Raw genomic sequence first — 12,653 nt, forward strand, 5'->3', positions numbered from 1 at the left:
TCCTTTTCATTCCTTTCAGAGTCAAGGAATGATATGGTACAAGCTGATGGTTGCATATAATAATATTGCTTATATGTATTTTCTTTCCACCTGGATGCTAAATATAGCGTAAGGATCCTTATCCCTTTCTCATGTTTCTCTCTGTTCTGCATATATCCATTAAATGCATGCTGAGTGAAGAGCTTCTTTTTTTTTTTTTTTTTTTTTTTTAAGAGCTTCTTAAATTATATTTTTTGCAGGTTTTATTCAGGAATACTGTGTCTGTCACTCAACATAGTTTCAACTTTCCAGCTAAATGACTTTTGTGCCAGTGATACCGGAGTCCTACAGCCATGTTCTTGCAGAGTTTGAGTCTCTGGATCCATTACTTTCAGCCCTGAGGCTGGACTCCAGTCGTCTGAAGGTGAATTTCTTGATCCTTGCTCATATTTGTGTATTTTATGTGCTCTGTGACGTATGCTCCCTCCCCTCTAGTTCTTTATGTTCAATGGAATCTTGGGTGTTCTTTACTGTGCTAGTAGTACCTTATACATAGATACCATGTTCATACCCCCCCTTTAAAAAAAAATTATTTATTGGGAGGGGGAAAGCACAAGCTGAGGCAGAGGGAGAGGGAGATGCAGACTCCTTGCTGATCAGGGAGCCCATGAGGGACTCAGCCATAGGACCCTGGGATCATGACCTGAGTGGAAGGCAGATGCTTCAACAACTGAGCCACCCAGGCACTCCTGTAGCTCTTTCTTGATTTACTTTTTGAGCTATCATTTGAATTTTTTTTTCTCATCCTTGGAAACCATGATACTGATTGCTGAATTTTTTTCCCTTCACAATAATCTTTTTTTTTTTTTCTTTCAGAAAGTCAGGTATTTGGTTGAAAATAAAGCAGTATAAATGAGTATACCGTGTTATATTTTAAGCAACATGAACCACTGCAGATATACCAAGCTCATTCCAAAACAAGGAGTTTGATGTACCCTCCATTTTAGAGAACAGAGCAAAAGTTCTTAGCTCTGTGGAAAGAAATATATACTCCCTTCAAGCCCCGAGTTCTTCTGATAAACTCAGGAATGACATGGTGAAGAACAAAATCTTATAATCAATTCCAAAATAATTTTGTTTTTATACTTCTGCTCCCCCATCCAAGTACTTTTCTAGCCTCTAAGCGAAAGTATAGAACGTAATAAGCAAATTGATAGGAGGAACAATCATGAGGGTTGATTTCAGTTAGACTGTTTTTTTAACTGCAGATTATGAGATATCCTACCTGGTATAGTATGGCTTAACCAGTATAGGTGTTTATAACCTTGTTGGAGGCTAGTGTTTCTAGGTTTAGTGTAGTAGCCCAATAATACCACTTGAAATATCAGGTTCTCCCATCTTTCCTATTCTACCATCATCCATATATTGGGTTTTAGTCACAGTTGCAAGGTAGGTGTCCTGGCTCCAGTCTTGATATTTCCATTTGCATCTCAAGCAGGAAAGATGGGGCCATAAGCAAAGGCTTTCTTTTCTTTTTCTAACCCCTCCCTGGGTTTGTTGTTTATTTATTTAAAATTTTTATTTTTCATCATAAATATACTATTTTTTTTATTATTTTTTTTTAGAAGGAATTTGAATTTTTATTATTTATTTATGATAGTCATATATATAGAGAGAGGCAGAGACAAGGCAGAGATAAAGGCAGAGGGAGAAGCAGGCTCCATGCACCGAGAGCCCGACATGGGATTCGATCCCGGGTCTCCAGGATCGCGCCCTGGGCCAAAGGCAGGCGCCAAACCGCTGCGCCACCCAGGGATCCCTACTTTTTAAATACTCATCCCCTATTTCCCTCATTCCCGTCCTCCCCTCCAGTGACCATCAGTTTATTTTCTATAGTTAAGAGTCTGTTTCTTGGGGCTTCTGGGTGGCTTATTCAGTTAAGCATCCAGCTTTCGATTTCGGCTCAAAAATGATCTCAAGGTTGTGGGATCCAGTTCCGCATTGGGCTCCATGCTGAGCATGGAGTCTGCTTGGGATACTTTCTGTCTCTCTCCCCTGTCCCTCCCTCCCCCTCTAAAAAAAGTCTATTTCTTGGTTTCTCTCTTTTTTTCCTTTGCTTGTTTGTTTTGTTTCTTAAATTTCACATGAGTGAGATCAATATGGTATTTATCTTCCTCTGACTTATTTTGCTTAGCCTTATACTCTCTAGCTCCATCTATGTCAGTGCAAATGGCAAAATTTCATTCTTTTCCTATGGCTGAATAATATTCTATTGTAGATATATACCAGCTTTTCTTTATCCATTCATCTATTGGTGGACACTTGGGCTACTTCCATAGTTTGGCTGTTGTGAATAATGCTGCAGTAAGCATGGGGGTGTATGTATCCCTCTGAATTAGTGTTTTTGTATCTTTTGTGTAAATACCCAGTAGAGCAATTACTGGGTCCTAGAATAGTTCTGTTTTTAATTTTTTGAGTAATCTCTGTACTGTTTTCCAGTGTGGCTGTACCAGTTTTTATTCCCACCAGCAGTGCAAAAGGGATCCTTTTCTCCATATCCTTACCAGCACTCGTTTCTTGTGTTTTTGATTTTAGCCATGCTGACAGGTATGAGGGGATATCATTTTGGTTTTGCTTTGCATTTCCCTGATGATGGGTGACATTATTGAGCATCTTTTCGTGTGTCTATGGGGCATCTGTATCTTCTTTGGAAGAATGTCTATTTGTGTCCTCTGCCCATTTTTTAATTGGATTATTTTTTGGGTATTTTGTTTTTTTTGGGTATTGAGTTGTAGAAGTTCTTTATATATTTTGGATATTAACACTTCATTGGATATGTTGTTTGTAAATATCTTCTCCCATTTGATAGATTGCCTTTTAGTTTTGTTGATTGTTTCCCTTGCTGTGCAGAAACCTTTTATTTTGATGTAGTCTCACTAGTTTATTTTTGCCTTTATTTCCGTTGGTTCAGGAGATATATCTAGAAAAATGTTATGGCCAGTGTCAGAGATAACTGTCTTTGCTCTCTTCTTGGATTTTTATGGTTTCAGGTCTCACATTTAGGTCTTTAATCCATTTTTAGTTTATTTTTTGTGTTTGGTATTAGAAGGTGGTCCAGTTTCATTTACATGTGGTTGTCCAGATTCCTCAACACCATTTATTGACGAAACTGTCTATTCCCATTGTATATTCTCCTTTGTTGAAGATTAATTGATCATATAATTGTGGGTTTATTTTGCGTTTTCTGTTCTTCTTTAAGATTTTATTTATTCATGAGAGAGGCACAGAGAGGCAGAGATACAGGCAAAGGGAGAAGCAGGCTCCTGCATGGAGCTTGATGCAGAGCTCAAATCCAGGACCCTGGGATCATGACCTGAGCTAAAGCTAGACACTCAACCACTTAGCCACCCAGGCACCCCTCTCTCTCTTTCTTTCTTTCTTTCTTTTTTTTTTTTTTTGGCGTCATCTTGAATTTCTTTCTTCAGTGTATTACAGTTTTCAGAGTATGAGATTTTCACCTCTAAATTTATTCCTGGATATTGTTTTTGGTATAGACATAAATGGGATTGTTTTCTTAATTTCACTTTCTGCTGCCTCATTGTTAGTGTATAGGAATCCAACAGATTTCTATACATTGATTTTTGTATCCTGTAACTTTACTGTATTCATTTATTAGTTCTAGTAGTTTTTTAGGGGACTCTTTAGGATTTTCTATATATATGTTATTTGCAAATAGTGGGAGTTTTACTTCTTCCTTACCAATTTGGATGCCTTTTATTTCTTTATGTTGTCTAATATCTGTGGTAGGACTTCCTAGTAGTATGTTGAATAAAAGTAGTGACAGTGGACATCCTTGTTTTGTTCCTGACCTTAGGGGGAAAAGCTCTGTTTTTGCTACCATTGAGTATGATGTTGGTTGGCTGGCTGTGGGTTTTTCATAAAAGGTCTTTATTATGTTGAGGTATGTTCCCTCTAAACCTACTTTGCAGAAGATATTTATCATGAATAGATGTTTTACCTTGTCAAATGTTTTTTTTTTTTTCTGCATCTATTGAAATGATTATATGGTTTTTATCCTTTATTGATGTGATGTATCATGTTGATTGTGAATATCGAACCATCCTTGTATCCTGGGAATAAATCCCCTTTGATCAGATATATGATTTTTTTAAATGTATTATTGGATTCAGCTTGTGATATTTGATCGAGGATATTTGCTTTGATATTCATGAGAGGTTGGCCTGTAGTTCTCTTTTTTGGTAGTGTTTTTATCTGGTTTTTGATATGTAGGGTGATACTAGCCTCATAAACTGAATTTTTAAGTTTTTCTTTCTCTTGTTTTTTTGGAATAGTTTGAGAATAGGTACTAACTCTTATTTATTTACTTTTTTTAAAGATTCATTTATTTGATTTAGAGAGAGTGTGTACAAATGTGCAGGTGGGTGAAAGGGCAGAGCAAGAGGGAGGGAGAATCCCAAGCCGACTCCCTGCTGAGTTCAGAGGCCAGACTTGGGCGGGGTGGGGGAAGCTCTATCCCATGACCCCAAGATCATGGCCTGAGCTAGAACCAAGAATTGGATGCTCAACTGACTGAGCCACCCAGGTGCCCTGGTAATAACTCTTCTTTAAATATTTCGTAGAGGGATCCCTGGGTGGCGCAGCGGTTTGGCGCCTGCCTTTGGCCCAGAGCGCAATCCTGGAGACCCGGGATTGAATCTCACGTCAGGCTCCCGGTGCATGGAGCCTGCTTCTCCCTCTGCCTGTGTCTCTGCCTCTCTCTCTCTCTCTCTCTGTGTGACTATCATAAATAAATAAAAATTTTAAATAAATAAATAAATAAATAAATAAATAAATAAATAAATATTTCATGGAATTCGCCTGTGAAGCCATCTGGTCCGGGATTTTTGTTTGTTGGGAGTTTTGGGATTACTGATTCAGTTTCATTGCTGGTAATTGGCCTGTTCAAATTTTCTATTTCCTCCTTTAGTTTGGGAAGTTAGGCATCTCTAGGAGCTTAGCCATTTCTTTTAAGTTGTCCAGTTTATTGCCATATAGGTTTTCATAATACTCGGTTATAATTGTGTTTATGTGGTATTGGTTATTCCTCCTCTTTCATTAGTGATTTTGTTTATTTGGGTCTTCTCTCTCTCGGGGTGTTTTTTTGTTTTGTTTTGTTTTTGGGTTGTTTTTTTTTTTAAGTGAATCTGGCTGCAAGTTTATCAATTGTGTTGATCTTTTCAGAGAACCAGTTCCTGGTTTCATTGATATGTTCTATTGTTTTTTTAGTTTCTATATCATTTTTTTCTGCTCTAATCTTTATTTCCTTTTTGCTTGGTTGGGTTTTATCCTTCTTTCTCTAGCTTTTTTAGATATGAGGTTTAGGTTGTTTGAGATTTTTCTTGTTTCTTGAGTTAGGCCAGTATTGCTATAAACTACCCTCTTGGAACTAGTTTTGCTGCATCCCAAGGATTTTGAGCTGTTTTCGTTTTCATTTGTTTCCATGTAATTTATTTTTTCTTTGATTTCTTGGTTGATCCATTGTTTAGTAGCATGTTATTTAATCTCGTATTTGTGCTCTTCCAAATTTTTTCTTGTGGTTGATTTCTAGTTTCATAGCATTGCAGTCAGAAAAGGTGCATGGTATGACTTTGATTTTGCTTTGATTTGTTCAGACTTGTTTTGTGGACTCATTTATGATCTATTCTGGAGACTGTTCCATGATCACTTGAAGAGTGTATTCTGCTGTTAAGGCTGGAATGTTCTCAATATGGCTGTTAAGTACACCTGGTGCAGTGTGTCATTCAAAGCCACTGTTTTCTGGTTTATTTTCTGATTAGATGATTTGTCCATTGATGTAAATGGGGTGTTCAAGTCCCCTACTATTATTATATTATTATCCATTGTTTCCTAAAGGCTTTCTTTTTTCAGACTCTGCCTTTTACCTAATAAGGTAAACCTTTCTAAGAAACCCTAGTAGCCTTATTCTTATTAGCTAGATTTTAGTTACATAGCTCCCTCTAGCTTCAAGAGAAACTGGGTAAATGAATATTTAGGTTTTCCAGCTTCTGTGGTAGAAAGCAAGATTCAGAGGGTTGGGAGGGTCTGTTCATCAGCCAAGCAACAAATTTTGCTGCAGGGTATTATTGGGCACAGCAAGACCACTGTTTTTTTCTGTCGGATAAAGAAAGAAATCAGCAAGCTGAGAGTTGAGGGAGAGATAATAGCACAGTGACCTGCATCTGCGTCCTCTACAGTCCTACTTGTTCTAAAAAACTATAGGTGGTTTGTATGTTAATTATAATTATGTAGACTAAAAATGATTCAAGGGAGTAAATGGTTAAAGCAGTTGCTTTATCCCCTGGAGACTTATTTGATCTCTTGTCTTTGTGGTAAGCATTGGAATGACCTAGCCAAATTATGCAAAAGATGAATGGTCTAATAACTGGATTTTGCTAAGGGAAAATGACTCATTTGTACAATGGAGCCTATTCAGTCATTTTGAGATTCAATTAAACATTCAGAACCAAATGTTTCATTATACTAGGATGAGTGCGATTATGTGGTATCCTACAGGGCAAGGAGTGGGGTAGGGGAGGAACCTGCTACACAGATCCTTAGTATTTATTTCCAGTAGTTAATTTGGTTATGTGACTATGATCTCACGCTTGTCTGTTTACATGTTTTTAGTGCACCAGCATAGCTGTATCTCGAAAATGGTTGGCTTTGGGCAGTTCAGGAGGAGGACTCAATCTCATTCAGAAGGAAGGCTGGAAGCACAGGCTTTTTCTTTCACATAGGGTAAGATTAAGGGTAGTCCTGTCATATGCTATTTGGAATATCTTTCATAAATTTGAATTTCCCCATTATGAATAATCATTTGGAGTAAAAGAAGAATGTAAATCTTGAGATATAAAAGTAAAAAATTAACATTTTTGAGAAGCCCAATATTTTTCCTTTTGTGTTCTAGGAAGGTGCAATTTCTCAGGTTGCATGTTGTTTACATGATGATGATTATGTTGCTGTAGCTACCAGGTGAGAAACTGCTTTAAAATTATCTTTTCTAAATGTATTTTATTTTATTTTTTTGAGAGAGTAAGTGCTCATGCCAGCAGTGGGGAGGGGCAGAAAGAGAGGAATAGAAAGAATCCTAAGCAGGCTTTTTACTGAATGTGGGGTCCGATGCCATGCAGGACTCCATCTCATGACCTTGAGATCATGATCCGAGAAAAAATCAAGAATCAGACACTTAACTGACTGAGCCACCCAGGTGCCCCCCTAAATACATTTTAAATTGATAGATGTAGGGGGGATCCCTGGGTGGCGCAGCGGTTTAGCGCCTGCCTTTGGCCCAGGGCGCAATCCTGGAGACCCGGGATCAAATCCCACATCGGGCTCCCGGTGCATGGAGCCTGCTTCTCCCTCTGCCTGTGTCTCTGCCTCTCTCCCTCTCTCTGTGTCTCTCATGAATAAATAAATAAAATCTTAAAAAAAATAAATAAATTGATAGATGTAGTTGTGTGTTTGTTAGAGTAGCCAGCCATCCTGGTTTGCCTTTGACTGTCCCAATTTTAGCCCTGAAAGTCCTGTGTCCTAGGGAAATCTCTCAGTTCCCAGCAAACTGGGACAGACAGTTGTTCACGGTCACCCTATGGTTTATGGAAAATGTTTGGTGTAAGGCAACAACATTTCAGTGACCTTAAAAGAGAAAGATAACATAATGTATAACATCTAAATTCTCATACTGGATTGGTGGACTAAAGCAAGGAAGTTAGTACCTTGACTTTCTACTTTCTCTTTTTTGAAGAACAGGAATTATGTATATTTGATAAAATTGATACTGTGATACAAAGAAATTGCACCGTTTTCACCATTGCCAAAAATCTGCTTCCGTGACTCATTTTCTTGCAGTCAAGGTCTTGTAGTTGTTTGGGAATTAAATCAGGAGCGTCGTGGGAAACCAGAACGAATTTATGTGTCTTCAGAGCACAAAGGCCGAAAAGTTACAGCTCTCTGTTGGGATACAGCTATTCTTAGAGTTTTTGTAGGTGATCATATGGGGAAAGTTTCTGCCATCAGACTTAATACTTCTAAACAAACAAAGGTAAGAGCTAGTCCAGTTCTTTTATGTATTTAAGTGAGATATATGATATTGTCTTACAGAATCTCAATTGAAGGACACAATTTTACATACTATATTTCTTGGGAGACTGATCTAGAGCCTGACTATTAATTTTGAGGAGACTTGTTTGTATGTAGTCCATATAGTAGCCTGGTTTAGCTTGATACTGTTGCAGGGTTGCTTTTGTGACATTATCTATTTGTACATTGTCTGGTACAGTATTCTGTAATTCACCTGTATGAGTCACTTAAATTAAGCATTAATATTAGGCTATTAATAAAGATAAGATGCCTTGGGGCACCCAAGTGGCTTAGTCAGATATGTGTCTGTCTTTGACTCAGGTCATGATAGCAGGGTCCTGGGATTCAGTCCTGCATCCAACTTCCTACTCAGTGGAGAGCCTGCTTCTCCCCCTCTGCTCCCCCTTCTTGTTTGTGCACGCACACACTCTCTCTCTGTCAAATAATAAGTAAAATCTTTAAAAAAAAAAAAAAAAGATGCCTTTTTCCTTTTTTTTTTTTTTTTGAGAGAGAGAGTGAGTGAGTGAGTGGGGGCAAGGACAGAGGGAATAAATCTTTCGAAGACTTCTCACTGAGCGTACAGCCTGATACAGGGCTTGGTCCCAGGACCCATGAGATCATGACCTGAGCTGAAACTAAGAGTTGGATGCTTAATCAACTGAACCACCCAGGCATCCTGATAAGATGCCTCTTTGTTAGTTGTGTGAACAAAATGGGAAATATACAAATAGTATCAGTTGTCCAGGCTCCTATTCTCCTGGTCCCTGCTTAGAAGAAACTCATGAGATTAGGTATATTATTTCTCAGAATGAATGTAACTTACTGTAAGTTGAACCTTAAAGATACCTCCTGGATTGTGCTTAGCTGTATGGTCCCAGGCTTCCTCCTAAGTTGGAGTAAAAGGGTTAAGTTTCACATTACCCTAACAGAATGTTCCAGGCTCTCGTTAAAGAGGGCAGACCAACTTCTTACTGTCCCTCTTCTCCAAAATTGTTATAGTGGGGAGCTTGGTTTATTCCATATAGGATCTTCACAGGAAAGAAGAAATCTAACTACCATTGGCTAAATTATTTTATTTTAATTAACACACATTCTTTTGATTTGATCATGGTGACCCACATCAAAGTTACCACTTGATTCCTAACATATTTTTCATCCCAAATACAGTTGGAACCTTACAGGTGGTATAGCCCTAATTTGTGTTTTTCCAAAGGGAGAAGTTCTGTCTTCCGTGTGAAAAAAATTCTCTTTCACATGTCCCAAAACTTGCTTCATCTTTGTCATTCCAGCCTTTAAGATTAGATAACCAGAAACAGAGCCTTAAGAATTGTCTTTTGCAGTTATGTAACAAAGTATTTCACAACTTTTAAATGAGTGAAGCTTTGATATCCTAATAGGCAAATTAAATTTTGGCCCATTTAAAATTTTTATTTTGCTATCTAAGGTTATTTTCACTGAAAGGGTAAAGAGAAGATTATGCATCTGTGTAATGGTGATTTTTCTTTCCTTGTCATGTCTCTTTTAGGCAGCTGCTGCCTTTGTGATGTTTCCTGTTCAGACAATAACCATAGTTGACTCCTGTGTTGTGCAGTTGGATTATTTGGATGGAAGACTACTTATATCTTCACTTACTCGATCCTTCTTGTGTGACACTGAGAGGTATATTGACCAACCATGAGTCATAGGTTATGCAGAATTCTCGAACTCTCAGAGACTTAGAAGTCATATAGCCCAAACCCTTCAGTTTATTTATTTTTTATTTATTTTTTAAATTTTTTTAAAAGATTTTATTTATTTATTCATAGAGACACAGAGAGAGAGAGGCAGGGACACAGGCAGAGGGAGAAGCAGGCTCCATGCAGGGAGCCCGATGTGGGACTCGATCCAGGGTCTCCAGGATCACGCCCTGGGCTGCAGGCGGCGCTAAACTGCTGCACCACCGGGGCTGCCCCCAAACCCCTCAGTTTAGTAATACAGATGTTAATGAGGACCCAGCTATGTGCAAGCTGATGGTAAAGAATAGGAAAGATAGGAGACTGAGCAGTCCTGTGAGTGTCTAAGACAGATGTTCAGTTAACCCCATGAAGGGTGGTCACAGTGCCATGAGGGAAGGCTGGACAAAGGCCTATTTCAATATGAGGAATCAGGAAGTCTTCCTTGATTGAATTTGTTGTTGTTTAGATTTGTTGTGTGTTTAATAAATTTTACTAATGGGTAAAATTGGGTGAAGGATAATTATGAATTTTGTGAAGCTGACAGGTATTTTACCGAAATCTCAAGGGTGGAGCCAAAGGTTCAGTGAATGGTGTATTACAGGTAACTATGAAACATTAGAACATAATAGGAAACAACTTGGTATGAATATTGTGTATCGCTCTACTGAAGTTACTCAGCTATTCTCACTGCAGGGAAATTTTCACAGGTTATTCTTTTTGTTCCCACTGTCATATTCTTCAGGACCGGCCACTCTTTTAAATATTTATGAAAGGGCAGCCCAGGTGGCTCAGCGGTTTGGCGCCGCCTTCAGCCCAGGGCCTGATCCTGGAGACCTGGGATAGAGTCCCATGTCTGGCTCCCTGCATGGAGCCTGCTTCTCCCTCTGCCTGTGTCTCTGCCTTTCTCGCCTCTCTTTCTCTCTCTCCCTCTCTCTCTCTCTCTCTCTCTCTCTGTCTCATGAATAAATAAATAAAATATTAAAAAAAATAAATATTTATGAAAGAGAATTTTGAACACACATAAAAGAGAATTGTCTATTGAACTCCCATGAACCCACCAGGCAGCTTAAATAATTTTGATGATGATTTTTGGTAGGCTAAATTTGAACTAAGAGGGGAAGGAAGGGATATTTTAGCAGGAAGGAGCAGCCTCTTGGGGGAAAAGTGAGGAAAAAGTAGGCATATTTAAAAACCTGCCAGTCTGACTTAAGTAGGGGAGTTGGGGAAGATCAAGTTGCTAAATTGGCACCACAGTGAGAGTGATAGCCTAAAATGTCACATTAATTAAGTAAGTGGGTTCTCAGGTTGTTTTAAGAAAGTATACATATAGTATATCAAGATTTGAAAATTGATTTCCTTAAAACTATCCAGGCTTGGAAAGTCTTTATGTACTTCCAGAGGTTCACACATCTCAATTAGAAAGTTTCTATTCTAGAAAGCAGGAGATTGTTTATTATAAAAGGTTTGGAGGAATGTGAGTCAGGGATGGTAGAAGGAAGTTTGGGGAGAAGGTATACTTTGTATTTATTTTCTTGGACGAGAAAGATACATGGAAAAGAGACCAGTTATAGTAGGATGGCAGGTGCCTGATAGCAGAGAACCTAGCCGGACAGCAGAGAGGCAAGGCTTTGAGATGCAAGTGGCTAGATTATATGGAATTAGTGGGAAGGAGGATATACTTGGTTCTGACTTATTTCAGATCAGCGATGAAATTAGACTTGGAGAACTGGAGATCATCTAGTGTTACTCTTTCATTCTTGCAGATCAGAAAGCCTAAGCATCCTGAGTGATAGAGCATGCCTGACATTGCACAGCTCGGGAGAGACAGGCAAGAAGACTAGAACCTTTCTGTCTTGATTCTCTGCCCTTGCTCTTACCTTGCAGTTCCCCAAAACACCTTTTGATGTTGAATCTTTGGCCATTAATTCCACACTTGAGATTTTGGTAACATATTTATTAGCCTCACCAAGTTCCTAAGTATTCTTCACCTGTAGATTTTCAAGTTTACCAATGGGCCCAATTTAGAAAGACATATGATAGACTTTTTGAAATAAAGAGCTAAAATAAGTAGAGGTTTATTTATTCTTTCGTGCAATGGAGTTGCTAAACATTTTCCTGGTTCACAGGGATGTGGCTAGAGTTGGTTATGAGAATAACATAGATTCTGCTGCTAAAATAACAACTTACAGAAATGTCCACTTTCTGGTTTTTTTTTTTCCTTTTTTAAAATTTAAATTCAGCTTGCCAACATATAGGATAACACTCATCCCGTCAAGTGCCCTCCTTAGTGCCTGTCACCTAGTCATCCCATCCCCCGACCCTCCACCCCTTCCACAAACCTTTGTTTTCCAGAGTTAGGAGTCTCTCATGGTTTGTCGTCCTTTCTAATTTTTCCCCACTCAGTTCCCCTCCTTTCCCTTATAGTCCCTTTTACTATTATATTCCGCATATGAGTGAAACCGTGTGATGATTGTCCTTCTCCGATTGACTTATTTCATTCTGCATAATACCCTCCAGTTCCATCAAAGTCCAAGTACCCACATTCTGTTAACTAGAATTCAGTTTGGAGGGATATAGATAGTACAATAATTTTAAAAATTCATTTATGTTTAAAATAATTTTGTTGGTTTCAACCTATATTCCCTCCCAACAAGCAGCAATTTTTTTTTTTTTTTTTTAAAGTAGGCTACATGCCTAGCATGGAGCCCAGTGAGGGACTTAAACTCACAACCCGGAGATCTAGACCTGAGCTGAGATCAAGAGTCAGATGCTTAACCGGCTGAGCCACCTAGGCACCCCAGCATTTTTTTTTTTTAAACG

General features: G+C 38.5%; 1 protein-coding gene across 5 annotated transcripts in view; it reads left to right on the plus strand.

Moving 5' to 3' along the window:
* HPS5 (HPS5 biogenesis of lysosomal organelles complex 2 subunit 2) overlaps positions 1 to 12,653 on the plus strand; it is a 44,408-nt gene that overhangs the window by 6,224 nt on the left and 25,531 nt on the right. For 3 of the 5 annotated variants that reach the window (XR_003233390.2, XM_025988184.2, XM_025988185.2), the window contains exons 3-7: positions 240 to 403; positions 6,667 to 6,777; positions 6,947 to 7,011; positions 7,888 to 8,080; positions 9,644 to 9,777. Coding sequence is in view for 4 of the 5 variants with exons in the window: in XM_025988184.2 (XP_025843969.2) it covers positions 296 to 403; positions 6,667 to 6,777; positions 6,947 to 7,011; positions 7,888 to 8,080; positions 9,644 to 9,777 (611 nt within the window). In the remaining variant the exon portion in view is untranslated. The remainder of the gene's footprint in view (positions 1 to 239; positions 404 to 6,666; positions 6,778 to 6,946; positions 7,012 to 7,887; positions 8,081 to 9,643; positions 9,778 to 12,653) is intronic. The other 2 variants (XM_072725451.1, XM_072725452.1) reach the window with 2 other exon arrangements.

This window comes from Vulpes vulpes, chromosome 11 (assembly GCF_048418805.1).
Source record: "Vulpes vulpes isolate BD-2025 chromosome 11, VulVul3, whole genome shotgun sequence".
NCBI classification, from domain to species: domain Eukaryota; kingdom Metazoa; phylum Chordata; class Mammalia; order Carnivora; family Canidae; genus Vulpes; species Vulpes vulpes.